At 45.6% G+C, this 20,909-nt stretch overlaps 1 protein-coding gene across 1 annotated transcript in view; it reads right to left on the bottom strand.

Moving 5' to 3' along the window:
• LOC144821628 (plasma kallikrein-like) overlaps positions 1–19,847 on the bottom strand; it is a 182,373-nt gene extending 162,526 nt beyond the window's left edge. The window contains exon 1 of the mRNA XM_078678867.1: positions 19,792–19,847. Coding sequence (XP_078534993.1) covers positions 19,792–19,819 — 28 coding nt within the window. The 5' untranslated portion in view covers positions 19,820–19,847. The remainder of the gene's footprint in view (positions 1–19,791) is intronic.
• Positions 19,848–20,909: the final 1,062 nt, after the last annotated feature.

Here is a 20,909-nt window from a genome sequence, read left to right as displayed (position 1 = left end):
ATAGCATGGGAGCTTTGCAAACACCGCTTTACCGGAGCAGTGGAATAACACCAACCATGACCTGAGGTGCCCAAGCAGCGCAATGACTTAATTACAAATCCTGGCTCAGTCTAGAAGATGAGGGACGCAGAGATGAATGGCACTAATGGGGCGGAGACTGCACTGGTGGTGCTACCAGACCAGGAATATTTGTGACCTCACATCTGGCAGCAACACAATGGGCACCATGTAACTTTTGTACAATATTGTGGCCACAGCTCTTTGTAGGAATTATTTTTGATCTCAGAGCACGTGCCAGTGCAGATGCAACACTGGAGGTACCATCACACTGTGCCACAATTTATGCTTGGGGGACAATGAACAGAAAAAAACATTATTCTAGCACAATACTAGTGATAAGTTTGGGGGAAGATGACACCTCTTGATTCGATCCACTTGAAAATTAGCTATATGTGGATTGGAAGGGCTCTACCTTACTTATTTGTTTTCCTTTTTTTTTTGCAGATTCATATAGCGCGAATTCGACTCGAAGGTATTAGAGCACTTTACATGAGCACCAGTTATGTTACACAAGGACTCATTATTATTATTTATTTGGTAGGCACAGGGTGATTAAGTGGTTTGCCCAGAATCAAAGGATATGGAGTCGACCCGAGGCTCGAACCTTGGTTTCCCAGCTCCAAAGTCAGCAGTCTAGCCGTGGGACCACATCCTCTATCTTGCTGGGTGAGGAGGTTCACAATCCCTGTCAGTTGTGCTTCATAGATAATACTTGTCTGCTTGTAACAGTGGGTTTGAGGCCCTATGTTCTAGGATCTTGCCACTTTGATAATACTTGTCTTCTTTTAACAGTGGGTTTGAGGCCCTGTGTTCTAAGATCCTGACACGTTGATAATACTTGTCTGCTTGTAACAGTGGGTTTGAGGCCCTGTGTTCTGGAATCCTGTAGCGGAGAAGCTGTCTTTAAATAGTTATTCTGAGGAAAGGGGAAGAGACTTTGGTACCCTAATGTAACACTATGATCGTTCCGGGTAATATTGGTCAAGCTGAAAAGCAACAAATAGGAAGCACCTAAAGCAAAATGGGATCATTGGGAGTGGAGGACGCAGAAGCACAACCTTCCACTAATGGTGTGTGTAACACACTCCATTAGCATATGGGCAATGGGAAAAATACCTTAAGGCCATATTGGATATTAAGTCAACTCTGGGACCCAAGATTGACACTCTGTTATTCGGTGTGGGCCTGCTCAGAGCAGACCATGGAAAGCTTAAGGAAAGGGTCGAAAACAATGCACTCCATAATCCAGGCCAGCTTAAAAGGACACACAAACCCAACTTAAGCCGCTGCAGAATGAAGTCCAATTCCTGAGAAAGATGGCAGATGATGCAGAGGGTTGCTCACGCCGCAATAACATCAGGCTAATCCATCTACCTGAGTTAGTTGAAGGCCCAATCATGGAGCTCTTTTTGGAGGACTGGATGGTGAATACAGTTCTGGAAGGCAAATTCTCCACCTTTATTCCATGTCATGGGCTCATAGGATCCCAGGTACATCACCCCACCCAGTTTCCCCCCTAGGACAGTAAAGGCAAGTTCTTTCAACAATTGAGACAGGAACCATATATTGAAGGTATCTGGAACCCAAGGGACCTGGACAATGGAAATTAGTTAAGTAATTATCTTCCTGAACTGCACATCAGAGGTCCAACACAAAGGAATCCTTTCTTGAAGCAAAAAAGTGACTTTACAATTGGAATTGCGGTATGCCCTCATGTTCCCAGCCCAGCTCAAGCTAATGAATGGGGAGTACGCTTCGCTCTTTTCAATATCATTAGAGGCCTGGTCATGGCTCGAGTCCAAGGGGTGGCAGTCGCCTTGACAGCTCAAGGCACAAAATGAATGTTAGTCAACAGTCTGAATCAGACACAGTCCTAGCAGATGCCTATGTGACAACCCCGCTATGGAACAAACAACCAGAGAGAGAGAGCACTGTTGGTGGCAGAAGTGGAGTAGCATAACAGTATCAGGCAAGAGATTTTCAATCGGACTTGGAGGTGCTGGACAGGTCCAAATATTGCACACTTGATGATGTCATCCAGGAATTGCAGGAGGGTTCAGACTTTGCCTCTATGAATGATGAACTTTTTGTTTAAGTGTGCGGTTATATATATCTTTCTGAGAATATTTCACAAGTTCAAAACGTTGCACAAGATCAGATAGGGGTAAGACATATGAGCCTATCACGGATCGGGAGATGACACTGGAGAAAGGGGATATGGTATGATGCATGTAAGTACATGACAGGGATTTTGGTGTCCATTAAAATTAGACAGACACTTCATTATACCCAATTGAAAGCCCTTGTGCCCAACTATTTACAACAGAATACTTTTTTTACGGGGGTGTAACACCCCAAACGTACCTTCCCCAAAGCTATGCTCCTGGCTACAAGCAAGTTTTTGTTGTGGAATAAGTTAAGTTGTCATTGTCATTACTGATATCCACTTAAGGTCACTTAATTCTTGAAGCCAAAGCATTGTTGTGCACACGTGAGATATATTTTTGCTTTTAGTGAAGTAAAAGGGGCTACACTAGAAATCTTACACTGCAATTTAGTTTGTATTGTTTTTTGCATTTCCAAGTACCTCGTGAATTGTCAAGCCGTGAGCCTGGCCATGTCACCGAAGCAAACCAAGGATCATTTATAGGGTTTTGCTTTGTTTCTCTCTGTGAATTGCTGTAGACGAGTTTTTGGGAAACTGCTATCTTTTCCACTCTTGCCCTCTCAGTGGCTTACTCATATTAGTGGCAATGATTGGATCCTCACAGGAATCCACTTTCACTTCAATTAATACCAAAGGTGGCGGTGTCACTATGTTTTTGAAAGGAGCAGAAACTGACAGCCCACTTACCATGAAACGTGAGCAAAGAGAAATGTTGCTCTTGTGTCCCCAACTGGAACAGAATAGAGCCATAGAATGAAGTCAGGAGGGCACTGAGGTGATGGTCCAGATTCAATACAAGGAGTTAGAATCACCAACAAAGGTAGAGGGTATTGTTCTACCTCCAAAACCAATTGCAATACTTTAATGCCAGCAGGGGAGCTGCGTTCAAATTAACAAGATGTATGGCACTATAGAAAAAGCCTGAGAAAGATTAACAAGCAAGAGAAGTTGATCAGTGAAAAAATAGAAGCTGCCATCAAAGTGCAAAGACGTCAAAAGGAAAGACTTGCACTTTAGAAACTGATAGAGAGAGAAAGGTAAAATGTAATGCCCAGGAAATTAACTACACTAGCTTTATTAACAGCACAAGCAGTGGGAACGAGTTGATAGCTATTCGAAGTATCGCACATCCTAGACCTCATAAATCCAAAAAGGTTTTAGGTAGTTTTATAGATGCATACCATATTGATGATTAATGTACAATGAAACAGAGAAAGAAGAAATACAGGGTCCTAGATTAATTGACAGAATATCTACTCCGGACAGATATGCCTAGGGGAATTGTTATGCAGTTCCTACTAATCCATAGGATTTGGCCATTGTTTGGACCACATAAACTAGGAGCTTTGTGTCAAGACTGATTCTGGACATCCCTGCAGGATATGTTGGCCTATAAACCAGCTAGCTCACAGTGCCACGGTAAACCCCCCTAACCTACCAGGGAGCGAATGGTTTCTTGGAACCATTAAACACAACAACCCTGTCCCCTGAGGGATTGTGGAACCAATACAGACCCTTTTGTACAGTCACTCGTGCTCATTTATTCTCAGTAAGGTATACAGAGAATATGCAGTTGGATGTTTTAAATATATTTATTGAACCAAAGTTATTCTCTATAGAAATGTAAGTATCACGACTTGTGCCAATCGGGCAATACTTCTACCAATGCAGTAGTTATGATTGTTAGCGGTACATGGAAGCCCAGTTGAGCTTTCATGGGGCGATTTTCGCCATGCCGGCGATGTCGATATTTAGTTTGAGGCCTTTCTGCAGCTTGTTTTGTCAGCTGTAGCTTAGATTGCTTTAAAATTCACAAAAAAAATGGACCACATCGGTTCAACTCACTTGAACTTTAAAGCAATGAGTTAGTTAGTAGTAGTGATAATGGGAGCTGTCACCAGAATAGCCTGAGAGTAAAGAATAGGGAGTCCAGATAACCTCAAAAACAGAGCATTATTATCACTCTCCTCACGATTTAGGATAATCATATCAATGACTTGTGGACAAAGGTCAAGGTCTACCATAAAAAAGCCAATTCTACTTTTAACGTTCCACCTTTCAAATGTAAGATTTGCCTCAGCAGCTGGGGGTGTCTACCCATTTGCAAGTGCACACCCCAAAGGCAAGGGTGAACGATAGTACTTGTTGTCCAACGGTAGTACATCTTTTAAGGGCTGGTATCTGGAGCCTTTTAACACCTCTGACTTGCTCTTCCTCCTGTATTATTTCCTGTATATAATCTATGGGCTCATACGTCGTCTTAAAGTCACCGGCAACAATAAGATTATACCCCTTTCTTGAAATATCAAGGACGTTTGAGAGCATTGTTATAGTGACTGAGGGCTTGTGGCGGCTACTAAACCGATTGTATATATTAATTAATCTGACATGTGTGTTAACTCTAAGCCAAGGATCTCCTGTGAACCTGTGTCTAGCCTCTTTACCAGCCAATGTGGTCTTAAGCCAGATCAGCAAGCCACCAGCAGGTCTACCTTCTGTTGAATGTCTAGCTTCAATACTAAATGTGGTATACCCCATCCTATGTGTTTGTTCAGTGGCCCACCTAGTTGATTTCCTCGCGGTTCTGAGCAATTTTCCTGAAAGGGCTGGGAATCGACAATGTATCACTATGCAGTCTCCATGGATAGACCAGCACAAGGGACCAACCCATCTCACTCTTCTATCAAACAAAATGTTGTGGCAACTGGAATTTGTAAAATTAGTGTTTTGAGATAGCAAACTTTATTTTTCTATTGGCTTGCGGTTTCTTTTAAGTTGCCTGGGAGCAAGGGGACATTAGTTAAAATCACTACGTATGGACAGCATTCTGGTAGAAGATCCAAATTCACCTCATTTAAAACATCGTACGTGTCAGCAATAATATCTGTTGGTGAAAGAGGCTGCCTAGTTGGTTAATTTCCATTTACATTGTGTAAAGAGCTTTGAGCATTAGGCCTTATGTTATTGTCAGTACACCCACCCCCAATTATATAGTTGACAGGCTTCAATGCTCTGTCTTTAAACAGGTCTTTCCCCGGGTCAGAGCCTTTTTTTTTAGAGGTAACCACAGGAGAGGGTTGTATGGATTTGCAACAGTGGCTTCCTGCCCTGCTGTAATCTCTTAAAGATTATTGTACCCCCCAGAAGCAGGGCATTCAGATCCTGTTGGACATTGCCCTTTGTGCAGGGTCATCCGTGAACTTTTTGCCTTCCTCCTTAGTCTTTTTCCTGACCTGGTGTTGATGGTTTTAGGACTCTGGGCACTTTAGCACTGCTGTCCAGTGTAAAGTGTGTGTGCTCTCTGTGGTAAACATGCTGAGATTGGTCTACACATGTTTGGCGTATTTCATTTACCTATCAGTCCCTTGTAAAGTGGTATCTCAGATACCCAGGGCCGGGAAATGTAATGCTACTGGTGGGCTTGCAGTGCTGATAGTGTCACCCACCGAAGTAGCCTTTCAAACATGTCTCAGGCCTCTGCCATTGCAGGGCCTGTGCGTGCAGTTTACTGCTGCTATGACGTGACACATAAAGTGTGTGCCTCGTCTGTGACCCCCCTTTTACTACATGTCAGTCACATGTCAGTCACCCCTAAGGTAGGTTCTAGCTAGCCCTATGGACAGGGTGCAAAGTAGGTAAAAGGTAGCACATGTGCCTTAACTGTGTGGCAGGTACTGGTAGTGACAAGCGTCCATTTTGGTTTCTCACTACTTGCAAGCTGCCCTCTCATAGGAATACATTGGGGATTCCCTGATATATGTGTCAGTGGTAATTTCTGATGTGAGAGGAGCAGCATGGTCAAGTTTGGTATGTTTGGAATAGTAATAATAAATGCTGAGTAATGGGGTTCACCAATTTATTATCATTATTTTGAAAATGCCACTTTTAGAAGTTGGCATTTCTGTGTGCTATGTGTCTTTGTGCCTGCCTGATGTGTATTGCATGTCTGGCTCTGAAGTGACAGGGGCTGGTGAGGTGTGTGGCTCCAGAGGGGCTGGGTGAGTCCGTGCTAGGCTGAATGGGCAGATCTGCATTTGGAGTAATGGGAGGAGTGGTCCTTGACACTGAGTAGGTCTATGCCTGCCTGGTACAATGCTGGCTCCACCCCCGTGTGGTGTGTCTGGGGCCAGGACCTACTCTGACAATGAGGGTGCTGGAGCACTGTGTAAAAATGTTGGAGTGCCCCCCAGAACTGGTTTGGACAGGCGCAGAGCCCTAACAACAAAGACACATGTGGTATCAGTACTGGGGCTGTGACCCCATGAAAATGAACTTCTTTGTGCTTGACAAGGACAAAGAGGACTGCTGGGCACCAGGAGGAACCACCACAAAGGACTTCCCCTCTGATAGGGGGGTCTGTGAACTGGCCTGCCTGGGCCCAGCTCTGCCCTGGGTGATCTTGGACTCAGCGCGTGGAGAGCACTAGATTCTCCCCCTGCCTTCAGAGAGCTCAGTGCCCTTCTTCTGGAGGGTGCACCCAGCGTGAGATGAGCGCTGCCAGGTCGCAGTGTTAAGTGGAGACAGGCTGAGTGCCACTGTGGCTGCAGGAGGAGCGCGGTGATTCTCCCTTCGTTTTGGGGGAAGCATGGAGAGAAAGGCTCTCTGGTGGTTTTGCAGTACATGCAGCACTGCCTTGCCAAGTCTGTCCAAAATTTTAGAAAGATTTTTTGCTAATACAACGTCAAAACGGTTTATTAAGGTGTCAATGTCCTGAAGAAATAAAACTGTGGAGTCTGGTAACATAAAATAAGAATCTGGCGCAGTTGTCGGTGCTGAATTGGTGCTGTTAGTCCTTCCATGTGCTAACTCCTGGGATTTGTTTTTTTACCTGGTTTTTGCTCCCAGTAAAGGCTCCAGATGTTTTGATTTTTTCTTCCTTTTGACTGGGGTCCAGATGTCATAGAGGCTAGATGTTCGGGAGGGGACCTCACAGGGAAGGATAATTCCATAATAGTTTCTACACTAGCAGCATTTCCAGATTCAGTTTCCCCAGGAACCCCACTGGAGGTTAAATCCGTCTTCATAGCAATAAATTATCCACCTTCCACAGACAAATGTTGTTCTACTACTAAAAGTTCCTTGTCTAGGGCTTTGGCAGCCCGTGACAGAAAACAGTCAAGGGTAGAGTTCTGGAGGCACTTGGATGTCCCCTCCCTATCCCCCATTTGCTTTAGTTTAGCCATTTTTAGAAGGGTCGCAGTCTCTCTGGATAAAGTTTTAAGCCAGTGGAAAAAAAAAATCATAATAATAATTTAAGAACAGACTTACTAGACAGGATTCTGAAGGTCCTCATAAGGCTGGATCACAACACCAGATATCTCAAAGTCAAAGAGAAGAGAGCCAAGAAGGTAGGCCCAGCTCCGATGGGTGTGGACGGGCCCGCCCTTCGCCTGTTCTTGCCCGTGCCCGTCCCACACTGCAGGCCCTAAGATGTTTTTCAGTGCCTCCTGGTGCATCACATTGGCGGCGTGCAGCCGCGGTGGTCCATGGGGGCTGTAGTCCCCTGGTGCCCGGGTGGCAGCAGTAGCAGCAGACAGAACATGGGCTCCCCTGCTGCGAGGGCCCTACGATGTTTTTAAGCACCCTCTGGCACGTTGCATTGGCGCCATGCAGCCGCGGTGGTGCTTGGGGGCTTAAGTCCCCTTGTCCCCGGGTGGCAGCAGCGGCAGACAGAACTCCTGATCAAAACATAGAGGCAAATGTTTCAACAAACCCGATTAACAGCTGCAGTTGGGTACACCAAGTACGCATGCGGACACCTTAAGCGGCTTAAGCACAATTGTTCCACACGGAAAAGCCCAATTGTTTATGTGTTCCAAGTGTTAGATGGAACATTGCTGTTGCCAACAACTGTAGACGTTCCCAGAGGAGCACATCGTAGCATGTCTATTGAGCAAATGTGATTCCACCTAGTTGCTGTAGAGGCGTTGTTCACATCACTGGGAGCTAAAGCATACTAGGGTGCTCTAAAAATGCATTCATCATCGATGGAATACGCTGGGGACAGCAATACACATGGGCCTCTGAGTGGTCCTTCAGTACTTCAGTGTACAGTGGCGCAACCAATTCTGATCCAAAACATATATCCAGGATGCATATGTGGCTGCAAAGCATAGAATGGAACACAGGTTGCATGCAGTCAAGCCAGACAGGCGTGAAGGATAAGAACCAATGCTCATTAAATTCTTGAAGCCACGGTGTGCCGCAGCAGTGTACCATGCACTCACGGCAATGCAGAACTAGCAGTGCTGTTTTCATTCTGAGTTGAACTGAGACGTCCATTGCGGCCAGACAAAATAAAATCAGGATCCCGACCACAAGTAGCAGGACAAGCGGGAGTCCTCCAAAAACACTTCCCCAAACGGAGTGTATGAAAGATGGTGTAACTCAGAATATTTATTTATTTATTTATTTATTTCTGACATTTATTGAGCGCGAACGAATACCCGTAGGCGTCTCGTCGCCTCAGCGCTAGTCACCTGGAAGGTACTAACCAAACCAGAGCTGATACATTTTTAAAAGTGCAGCATTCCAGTAGTATCAGACATGTTAAAGATTTTTGGCCAGTATCTTTTCTTGAACCTGGTTGCCAATCTTCGGGACCCAGGCAGGTCATGCTGGTACTGCTTTCACTTCCCCAGTGGTGGTGCTTTTTACTTGGACATTTATTTGTAAAGTATTCTTTAGGGTCCTGTAAAGCATCGAATGATCATTGATGTCAAATGTAGTTTCAGCTGCCACCGTGCTGACACTATCAATCAATCAATCAATACATTTGTAGAGCGTGCACAACTCACCCGTGAAGGTCTCAAGGCGCTGGGGGGTGGGGGTGCTGCTACTGCTCGAACAGCCAGGTCTTGAGGAGTCTCCTGAAGGCCAGCAGGTCCTGGGTCTGTCGTAAGTGGATAGGGACGGTGTTCCAGATTTTTGCGGCAAGGTGGGAGAATGATCTGCCGCCGGCGGTCGATCGATGGATGTGGGGGACGTTGGCGAGGGCGAGATCAGCGGAGCGAAGCTGGGGTGTAGAAGGTGAGACATTCGTTGAGGTACGCTGGTCCGGTGTTGTGGAGAGCTTTGTGAGCGTGGGTGAGGAGCTTGAAGGTGATCCTCCTGTTGACGGGGAGCCAGTGTAGGTCTTTCAGGTGGGCTGTGATGTGGCTGTGGTGGAGGATGTCGAGTATGAGGCGTGCAAAAGCGTTCTGTATGCATTGTAGTCGTTTCTGGAGTTTGGCCGATGTTCCTGCGTAGAGAGCGTTGCCGTAGTCCGGTCTGCTGGTGACAAGGGCCTACAAGGGCCTGGGTAACTGTCCTTCTGGTACTGGTGGGGATCCATCTGTAGATCTTGCGGAGCATGCGGAGGGTGTTGAAGCAGGAGGAGGAGATGGCGTTCACTTGCTGGGTCATTGACAATGCAGAGTCCAGGATGACTCCCAGGTTGCATGCGTGGTTATGGGCGTCGGTGCAGCTGCTAGTGTGGCCGGCCACCTAGAGTCATCCCTGGCTGAGGGGATGGATCCAATGATGAGGACCTCCGTCTTGTCCGAGTTCAGTTTCAGGTGGCTGATCATCATCCATTCGGCAATGGCCTTCATTCATTCGTGGAGGTTGGTTTGGCAGTGGTGGGGGCCTTGGTGAGGGAGAGGATCAGCTGGGTGTCGTCGGCATATGAGATGATGTTGAGGTCATGCGATCTGACGATATTGGCGAGCGGTGCCATGTATGTTGAAGAGTGTTGGGCTGAGGCAAATCCTTGGGGTACGCCGCAGAAGATCTTGGTGTCTTTAGAGCGGAATGGGGGGAGGCAGACACTCTGGGTTCTGCCAGTGAGGAGGAGCTGGTCCAGTCCAGCGCTTTGTTGAGGATCCCTGCATGGTGGAGGCGTGTGAGGATGGTGTGGTGGCAGACGGTGTCCAAGGCGGTAGAGAGGTCCAGGAGGATGAGGGCCACGGTTTCTCCATTGTCCATCATGGCCCTGATGTCGTCGGTTGCGGCGATGAGGGCTGTTTCGGTGCTGTGGTTGCTGCGGAAGTTGGATTGGGATGGGTCCAGGATGTTGTTCTTTTCAAGGAAGGAGGTCAGTTGTCTGTTGACAATGTTCTTGATGACTTTCATCGGGAATGGGAGGAGGGAGATGGGCTGGAACTTCTTGAGGTCTTTGAGGTGCTGGAAGGGGTCAGATGGTGAACCGGAGTGAATGGTGTTCATGATTTTGTTGGTGTCTTCATCGTTGACGGGGGTCCAGGAAAGCAGGGGGTCGATGTTGATGTTGCTGGGGGGCGGTGAGTCTGAGGCATCTGTGTCTGTCGGGGAGTCCTGGTTGCTGAAGCTGTCATGGATGTCTGCAATCTTGCAGTGGAAGAAGGTGGCTAGGGAGTCGCAGAGGTCTTTTGATGGCGGGATAGTGTTGGAGTTGGAGCTGGGGTTGAAGAGTTCCTTCACGATGTAGAAGAGCTCTTTGCTGCTGTGTGCGTTGTTGTCAATGCGCTCTTTGAAGGATGTCCTTTTGGCAGTACGGATGAGTTGATGGTGTCTGCGGATGGCACTTTTGTAGGCTGTGTTGCTGTCTGGTGTCTGTTCGTGGTGCCACTTCTTCTTGAGCCTACGGCAGGCCTGCTTGGATGCCTGGAGGTCGGCGGTTAACCAGATGGCTTTTCTGTCGGTCCTCTGTTCAAGGGTTTTTTGATCGGGCGAAAGTGTTGGTGCTGTCATTGATCCATTGCCTGAGGTTGAGGGAGGCGGAGTCGGGTCGGTAGTGTCTGTTGGTGGGTTTTGGGCGAGGGTGGTGACTAGCTGGTCTTTGGGGACTTTGCTCCAGCTGCGGTGGGGGGCCCGCTGTGTGCGGTGGTGTGTGGTGGGCTTCTCGAAGGTGAAGTGGACGCAACAGTGGCCGGTCCAGTGGAGTTCGGTATTGTGGCTGATGGTGACGTGGTTGCTGGCTGAGAAGATAGGGTCAAGTGTGTGTGCAGCGAGGTGGGTGGGAGTCGTGACTAGCTGTTTGAGTCCGAGTTTGGCAAGGTTGTCGAGCAGGGGGTGGAGTTGCTGTTGTTTGTTTTTTCGAGGTGGAAGTTCAGGTCTCCGAGGAGGATGTAGTCCATGGATGCAAGGGTGTGCGTGCTGACGAAATTGGCGATGGAGTCGCTGAACTGTGCCCGGGGATTGGGTGGTCTGTAGATGAGGGATCCTCTGAGGGTGGTGTTGGGGTTGGTGTGGATCTGGAAGTGTTCGGCGTTGGCAGCAGAAGGGTCCATGGGTCTGCTTCAGGGTGGCCTTGAAGCAGGTGTAGGATCGGCTGGCATTGAGTGCGTGGAGGGTGTTGGCATTGTAGCGGCATCGGGTGTCGTGGTGTTCGCGGAGGTCAGGGGGTCTGGTGCTGGGCACGGTCCAGGTGCGGAAGGGTGCAGAGGGGTATGTCGTAGGCGCACCTTTGGCGTGGCAGTGGCACGGCTGCACAGCAACCGCCATCATAAGGGAAGTAGGGAGGGATGAGCAGCTGGGAGGGGGAGTGGGACAACTGGGTGAGCAGAGAGGCGGAGCCGCAGGGAACGCAGCAGCGGGAAAATGGGCGACGAGCAGGGCACTGAAGGCAAAGGTAGAGGGGCACAGAGAAGGAAAGGGGCATAACGGGCAGAGACAGTACAGACCACAACAATTAGGCAAAAATGGAACTGCAATTAAGCAAGAACACAACCGAGGCAGAGGGGCCTCGAACTTATGGCAGCGGCAGTGGCAGTGAGCGCAGGGACACAGGCACACGGGTGGTGTTGTGCGGCGTGGGGGAGCGACCAGGCTGAAGGGTCGCTATCAAGGTCAGGTACCCACATCCTCACCCCAAAAAGGAGTTCATAAGGTGTATGACCACCCAGGGATTTTCTTGGCATGTTGTTAAGTGTTCTCTGGACCGCATATAGGTGATTGACCCAACTGCCACCCAAACCTAATACCCTTGCTGTTAAGGATTGCTTTAAGTCCCAGTTCTTCTTCTCAATTACCAAATTTCCCTCGGGATGGTAGGGGGAGGAGTACCACAAGGCCTCATCGAACCTTCCGATGGCTTCTTTGTAAGCCCAAGAGCTAAACGCCAGACCCTGGTCGGAATGTAGTGTGCCAATTGCGTATGTCCCGATAAAGACTCGCAAATCCTATAGAAAACTTTGAGCATCAGCCGAGCGCTGTGTTCACACCCACAGGTATCTGGAGCATGAATCCACTGTCACTAACATATACTTGTAAGCCCCATCTGATTATAAGAGGCCGCACTGGTCCAGACAAACTCAAGCCCCAGGCTTGTCTGAGATCACTAGAGGTGTCTGTGCTGGACGTGCTATGGTGGAGCCCTTCATCTGCTGGCAGATGTCACATTTAAGGAGAAAGTCCTTGGTCTATTTAGTAAGACCTGGCCACTAATAGCGCTGCTTTAGTAGTGAAACTGTAGCAGTAATCCCTCCATGAGCTGAACCCAGACCCTCGTGTGCAGCTACTATCAACCCCAATTTACACTCAGTGTTTGGTATTACTCTATCCCCCAGTCCTGGAATCTGAGCATATGGAATGTTTTGTGCATCTAACTTGTAGGAGTACTTGAGTGGAAAGCCTTTTGGCAGGGCTGGGTTGTTACACGTGGCATTGAGAGCTATCATAGCTGTTCTGTCTATCCTTGTACTGGAGCGAGTTATTGCAGCAATGGCAGCAGTATGTATGAACTGGCGCCTTGGCGACTTCTTTCACCATCAAATTCCCTTGAACATGAAAGCCAACACCTTGATGACTCAATGTATGAGTAACATGAGCCTGTGGCAGGCCTTCTTTCAGCTTTGCCACTTGTTCCCAAAGCATCTTGTGCTTTACTGTTCAACCTTTGGAATCCCAAAATCTATTCTGGCCCCAATAATGTAAATATTCGTTATGGGACTTGACACAGTAAAATGAATCAAACACAATTAGTGTGAGGAATTCACGATTCATATTTTGAAGTGCCTGTATTCATGCTTTTAGTTCCACCAGCTGAGCCGTCCAGTCCCCTAGGGACTGGGTGTGTGTTTTTCCAGGATGTTACTTTCTGTCATGAATGCACCCTTTTACAATTGCGAATGCCACCCAATATTGCTGTTTCATTCCTGCAGCCGGCTGGGCAGAACCATCGGTATAAATGAAGCGTTCATATCGATCTAGATGCATAGTTTAGTTCAGGAGAGGATATTCTTGTTCGTACTGCAGAAATGCATGTATTTGTGTAATGTAGAATCAAATCTATAATCTACATCTATTGTAGTGATGGAGTTAGCCCATTGAATCCATCGTGGATGTAATGCTTTAGCATTTGGGATGCTTGCTTTTGTAACAGCCTCTAGGTTCGGTACCAGGATCAATAAAATTATGTGTTTCCCCATGTGTTAGTGCTCTCTCTCTCTCACTACAGCAGTCTTTACCCCTTTGAGTATCTTCTCAGTTGGTGCAAAACACATTGCAGCGCTTGTGTACAAATGTGATTTGTATGCAATAGGGACTGTATCGCCTTTATAGAAAGTGATATATGTGTACCCAGTTGGTCCAGCGACTACGTGGATCACTAGCTTAGTTGAGTTAGCACATGTATGTAAATGTTTAGAAGCTATCATGTCAGCTTGTACGGAACGCAGAATATCTGTATCTTCCTTTGTCCAATGATGTACTGAAAAATCAGAACCAATTAAGTTCTAGAAAAGTTTGACCCTTTCTGCATAATCCAAAATGTATGTCCTGCCAAAATTAAAAAATCCTGAAATGGATTGTAGTCCCTTCAGAGTGGTTGGAGGTTGGAGCAGTGAACATTTTTCTAAAAAATGTGCCACCAGGCTTTTTCCTTCACTTGACAACTCGTACCCTAAAAATAGGACACTGAGGTGGATAATTTTTCATTGTTTGAAATTAAATTTGTAAACTAGGTGAGCAAACCCAAGTATTATATTGTTCACCTCAGACAAGTGTTCCATTAATTCATCGTCCGTCAGATAGATGTCATCTACATAGGACAATGCCTCCTCATCAAAATTTTGAAATAACTCTGTTACCCTGGCTGATGCATTTAAATGTCTATAATCTAAGACTAAACTATAGGAATTAATGGCTTTCATTATGGCAAACATGGATTATTCATAGGTGAGGTGCAATTCTCTATCACACTCTGGTACTCAAGTTGATCTAGGATATCCCTAACTTGTTCCTTTGCTTCATGCTTTATTGGGTATTGTCTATGTGGCTGAGGAATTGATTTGAATGGGATTTCGTGATGAGGTGTCTCATCATCCCACCCAACATGATTGCGGTGAAGTGCAGGAGCAAGGGCTAATGCCCACTCCTGCATGTATGAATTTTTAACTGATTCTGGAACGAGGTCAGAGAAAGCAGGTAAAATTACTTTTTCCCCCATTGGGCAATCCACTACGAAATCAGGCGGCCAATCTATTTCGGCCAAAAGAATGTTGTAACCATAGTACAGGTTCTCCCAAACGAGACCTTTTACTTGCCTGGGTATGTCCCCCTTCATTTGGAGCATTATTGCATATAAACGATGTGGGACACTTACACTTGTATCAGGTGTTTCCACCATGATTTGCTATTTCAGCGCTGCTACCCCCAGATAATCCATCAGGTTCTGGAGAGCTATTGTGACTTCTGCTGCACTGAGTCCTCAGTAGCCTGGGCATTTCAATTTTTTTTCCCCTACATAATTTTATTGTTTACAGCCAAGACAAAGTTGATGCCTCAAAGGGCACCTGCAATATGTATACATGGTGACATATAATGATATTAACATTTTGAATGATACTATGATGTTGTTCATACAAGTAATACGTTGCGAAATAACACTTTAGAAAAACAAATACCAATACCACACTATATCTGCCTGGGAGATAGAAAAGTCTCCTATATAGGGAGAGTTCAAACCACCCATAACCATAGCTGGTATTTATGCTGTGTAAGTTCCAGTCCACTACACTCTTATCTGTTCTTCTTCAATAGTAGAAGGGGGAGGAGGAGGTTCCAGATATAGCCCTCTATAGTCTGCCCATCTTTTCCAAAAGTTTAAAATGCTTATGAGGGCATCGCTTCAAAGACCAGGATTTCTAGACCCATACTAAAGTCCAAGCCCTTCTTTCAGACCCCACCCAGCAGCTGTGATTCATCCTTCCAGTCCATGGCAATGTCTCTTTTTGCCAACGTGAGGCAAAGGAACAATCAGTTATGCTTGTACCTTTTGCCACCCAAACCCTCCATAATATGTAGCATGGCTAGTCACGGAGAAAATGGAACATTCCACCCCAGAATCTCAGATAGACACGTAATCACTCTCCTCCAAAACCTCAACAGTGTTGGGCAGGTCCACACGGTATGCAGAAAGGTACACTCCATAGACCTACACCGCAAGCAATGCGGGGATGCAATCAAGCCAACGTGCCGCAATCTGTGTCTACTATAGTAGGTTCTATGCAGATATTTAAACTGGATAAGGCACAAGCGGGCTGCTATTACTGTGCTGTGCGGGGATTCCAGAGCCTCCACCCAATCGTCTTCCTCTAGGGGCCCAGGTTGTGTTGCCATGCAGCTCTCGTTTTATGTAGTGTTGTAGCTGTATTGTTAATAAGTGTACAATAGATTTTAGTTACTATTTGGTCTCCCAGTTCACCCATAAAGACATGCACCTCAACAGGATTAAATCCAGGTATATCTGTTTGTTGTGAATAGGTATGGGGTGAAGGCATGTCTAAACTGAAGATATCAATAGAATTGTGAGCAGGGCATAGTTTACTCTGTTTGAACTTCCAGGAAAAACTTTAAATTGCAACCACGCATAACCGCGCCCACTGTATCTATCCCGATAGCTTCCCAGCCCCGAAAGCCAGGCAATCGCGCCAGTTGTGGCAACTGCCCGTTTTCCTCATGAGCTTCCACCTCCAGTCCATCGTGCAAAGTGCAGATTTCCAGATCTTGAAGACCGTATTGGTCGCGGGCGGCAGTCCCCTGAACCGTACCGCAGAGTGGAGGACTGTGCAGGGATTTGTCCCCCAGCAGCCAATGCTCCACAGTAAGCATGAGCGGATTTTGCGTATTGGCAATCCGCGGATTTGCGGATTTCGAAAATACGCAAAATCCGCGGATCCTAGCGTATTTTTTTTGTTTTTGTGTTCGCACGGGTTTCTGCAAGTTCGCGAGGGTTTTATTGTACAAAACGCTCGCGAACGTGCAGAAACCCGTGCGAACACAATGTGCCTGGGTATTGCGCTCGTGAAAGTCAAGGATGCAAAGTCTATCCAGCATCACAGCTGATTTTCGACGGTAGATTTGGGAAGAAGGCACATCTGCCCAGCCTTGACAACGCTTACGATTGTTTTTGGGCTGATGAATGAGTCACTGAATTTAAGCTTCAACTAGGGCACATGCTTTATTGATATCTGTAAGTGCTTCCTGTTGAGGTTTAATTTTTGTGCCAGGACCATCGTGCCAGAATGAACCCTGCCCTTCATATTTATTCAAGAAGACGCCACCGTTTTGTGCCATACCTCTACTCAACTGGAGTACTTTCTACTGGATAATCAGTAAGTGCTACCTCGTTGGGTAAATGTATAGTGCTTTTACTATACTACAGCTTCCTAAAGTGCCAGAGAGTTGTCTACAGCGACCATGTGTGTGTTACTATGCAATCGCCCCGAAGGGCGCAGGGGTCCCTTGAGTGAGCTGCTGTTGTAATTTACAATGGCGCCAGCAAGCTGCCAGCGCCGTTGTAAAATAGTTACAAAGTTAGCTTGCACAGGAAGCACTTAGATAAAATAAAGCAGCACCTGCTTCGTTTTATCTAGAGGTTCCTGTGCAAGCTAACTTTGTAACTATTTTACAACGGCGCTGGCAGCTTGCTGGCGCCATTGTAAATTAGTTACATGAGTGGGGGTTGAACTTTTGAACCCGTTACGTCGGCGCGGATTTTTTTTTTTGGGATTTTGTGGGAAATCCGTAAAATACGCGTATTGCGGATTTCCCAAAAATCCGAAAAATCCATGGGCGTAACGGATTTACCGCTCATGCTTACTCCACAGCATATGCAGGGTCTCTCCAGTTGCCATACCACCAATCATTGAGGATGAGAAAGTGCGTAGCTATATAGTGCGCCTGGACATCCGGGGTGGCTATTCCATCCGAATACGTGGATTGAAAACAAGTCCTCACTCTTGATGCACCGCCCCCCCCCCCCCAAAGAAAACAGGCCAAAATGGCATTTAGCTGATGGAACCACATCGGCTGTATTGGGTATGGATGATTTTGGAGTTGGTATAGAAGAGGGGGCAAGGAGATCATTTTAAAAATGGCGGATCTGCCAAATAGAAATAATAGCATGTGAGACCACACTCGGGGGTCCGGTCGCTCATCTGCATCCATGGGGGGGCTAAATTCCTTCCCCCATGCCATAGTCTGGGATGCCGAGAGGAACACTCCTGAATATTTAAAACCATCTGAGACCACCATCACCTCCCACAACCATTCGATCCCCACCCGCAGAAACCACAAAAAGGATTTCCCCCTATTCATATATAGGCTGGAAGTCTCACTAAAAATCTGAATGATTCAGAGGAGGCGCCGATCAGGATTTGTGAGAAATAATAGTACTTCATCTGCATTTAATGCTATGCGGTCGGAGACTCCTGGTGCCCACTCAAAGCCACTCACCTGCGCGTCTATTCTCATCCAAGCCGCTAGCTGCCCCATGGTTGATGCAAAGCGATATGGGGAGAGTGGACATCCCTGGTGCGTTCCACACCTGATGGGGAAGCATCAGGAAGCCGAATCAGCACCTGGACCGATGCTGTTATGTCCGTATATAGCAGGATAAGATTCAACAGGCGGGGACCAATATTTCAGCGGCCGAGTAAGGCGAAAAGGTAAGTCCAACTAAGAGAATCAAAAGCCTTATCTATGTCTGCAAGGAGGAGCGCAGCCGGGCCCCCAAGCTGCAGCTATAGCAAGGGCATTTCTAATTTTAATTCACGCTACCTTCTTCTTTTTAAATTGTGGTCTAGAAGTCTTTTGTTTGTCTTCCTGATTAATGATGTAGTCCGAAGTGCGATATATCTCCCTTTTCGGCTTGACTCGCTCTTGCAATCTGTGCTCTGACCCTCCGTCTCTCTCCGAACGATTTTCGGAAGTCTCCTGAAAGCAACAAGATGAACGTGTATCGGTATCCTGATACCTGTCAAGCTTCCTAATATTGTCAAAGTTCCTCAAGTTGTATTTTCTCTCAGTGTGCTCCTGTTGAGGAGACCCACCCTGTGACTGTGTTTTGTTTTGTTATTTTTGTTTATTATCCCATTTCTTCTTTGAAGAATCGGGTGCTTGCTTAGAGTAGTCCATTTCACGAATTGCTCTTAACTATTATTTTCCCAGGTCTGGCTCCTAGATTATCTCTACCAAGCGAAGCCTATGTATTATCGATAATCTTAGGCAATACTCCCTCCTGCTGTGCAGGAGTAAATTACCTAAGGTTTTGCCGTGTAGCCACCGCTGCTGCCTCCCCTTTTATGTTACTTAACAAAATGGCCGATACCTGGGCAAAAATGCCCATCAATTTCATCCCCAGATGTAGGGCAAGCTCTGCCCAGTACTCATTCTGAATCTGTTTCAGTACATCTATTATGCCAAATCGAATGATGCTGAAATAATTCTCAAAGAAGGGGGTGCTGCCGTCAATGTTACATAACTCAAGACATAGAGAAGCTGAAAAATCCAAGCATTATTCAAAGTACAAGTATATCAGATGAACCACACCCATTTAATAGGAGCAGGGACGGGTAGCAGTGTGAATTTTAGAGCATGCTTTCCCATGACTGAAGTATGGTTTGGTATTGTATTGCCTTTTACAGACAGCGCATTTTAAATTGAAATGGCGTATATTGAAATAGTCAATAAATTAGCATAACACATGTAGTTTTACTGCTAAACTTAAGTAACAAATACACGATAATGTGGATAATATGCAGAAACTGGATTCCTGTGAATATTTATTATTTGCACACCACAAAAGTACAATATTTTGGTTTGCTTTAATCCTATTAACATCTATTTATCCATAACACTGCAGAAAAAAGTGCATTATTCCTACTTTTCTTGCTGATATGCTTTTAGATTTGTGTAGTTCTCCTACAAGTATTTAAATGTAGTTGTGTGTTAGAAAAACATTAATTATCCTAGACCCTCTCCTTCACACTCACTGTTCTCCTACAAGATTGCCACTTTATTTTCTTTACAAAATTCCCTTGCCTTTTACAGTGCGAGAAAAAAAGTAAACACAAATATCCAGGTTAAAAAAGCAGCAATTTGCCAGAAGACATTACCTCACAGTTAGCCCGCTCTCTCTAAAAACAACAGCAAAATATTGCTTATTCTCCTTCTTACAACCTACAAGATTGCTCAAGGTTCTCCAACACCTCCCACACTCTTACTCACAGCGCTCCTGGCTAAATCTACAAATCCTCAGTTCAAAAAATGGAAGTCAATAAATATACTATTCATCTTTTTCACTTCACTACTCGGTCACTCACCACTGTACACCGAATAAAATAGGAGCATGAAGCAGCAGATTCCAAGATTCCAAGCCATTCTGAAAGACACAAAACACGACAAAATCATTCATACTTCATAGATAATTTGTTGAAAAAGAAAGGTTGCCTACATTTCGGGTGCTCTGAAAGCTGACCATACACATTGTGCCCAGAATTGTGCAAACAGCATACTAATGTACTAATGTAAAATGCAATTACATGACAACGAATAGAGTTTACATATGAACTCCTGTCCCATAACAAAAGCTTTTGCATGTAGTCAAAAGTCTCATATGGTGCAGTGAAAAACATACCTCAAATGAAAAAAAAGAAGAATAAGATTATCATGGAAAACTGCAGGTGACACAAACGAGTGGCCGCAAAATTCCGACGAGGCAATGAAAAGTAACTCCGAGACGATGAATAACAGGAAAAGTAATGGCCACACGTAATGAGGGGCAAAGGTTTCAACTTTTTACACAGGAAATAATATAATAAATTAATAAGTTCAAATCAATTTTCTTGGAAAAATGAATAGCTCTGTTTTATTGTTAACGTCAAAAGCATTGAAAGAAATCAAAATGGTCAGAAGGTCAGTACCTGGATGTAATACAGAAGTTTCGGCTTCAGTGTTCTGTCCGCGATGTCTTTTTACTTTTAAATTGTGAAAACAGCAACGTTTTTAATCAATTGTGAAATAATGTTCAGAAGTCAATGTTTGCTTGAGTTAAAAACCAGTTTAATGGTTTACTTGATCGGTGCCTCTGCAATGTCAATAATGGTTTTGCGTTTACTTTAATGCAATAGCTACCAAATAATTCACCAACTATTGAAACACGTTTTTAGCAGCAAAAAAATTGAATGAAAAATAAAAAAATATTTTTGGAAAGTAATTAAATCAGGTATGTTACATCCAAAATTAACGTTTTCGGGAGGATAAGACACATTTTATACAGAAGGCACACTGTCTGGAATAAGCAAATAATGTACTATATGGTAAAAAGCCATGTGCGGTTGTAAAGCCCCCCTGCCCTGATATTATAAATGCTGAGTTATATAAGAGCTTTTCAGATCATGTTGTTCCTCATACGTTAATGACAATATGTATTTTACAGGTG

The sequence above is a fragment of the Lissotriton helveticus genome, chromosome 2_2, assembly GCF_964261635.1.
Source record: "Lissotriton helveticus chromosome 2_2, aLisHel1.1, whole genome shotgun sequence".
NCBI lineage: Eukaryota > Metazoa > Chordata > Amphibia > Caudata > Salamandridae > Lissotriton > Lissotriton helveticus.
The sequence above is the reverse complement of the archived record's forward strand: the minus strand, read 5'-3'. Positions and strand labels throughout refer to the sequence as shown.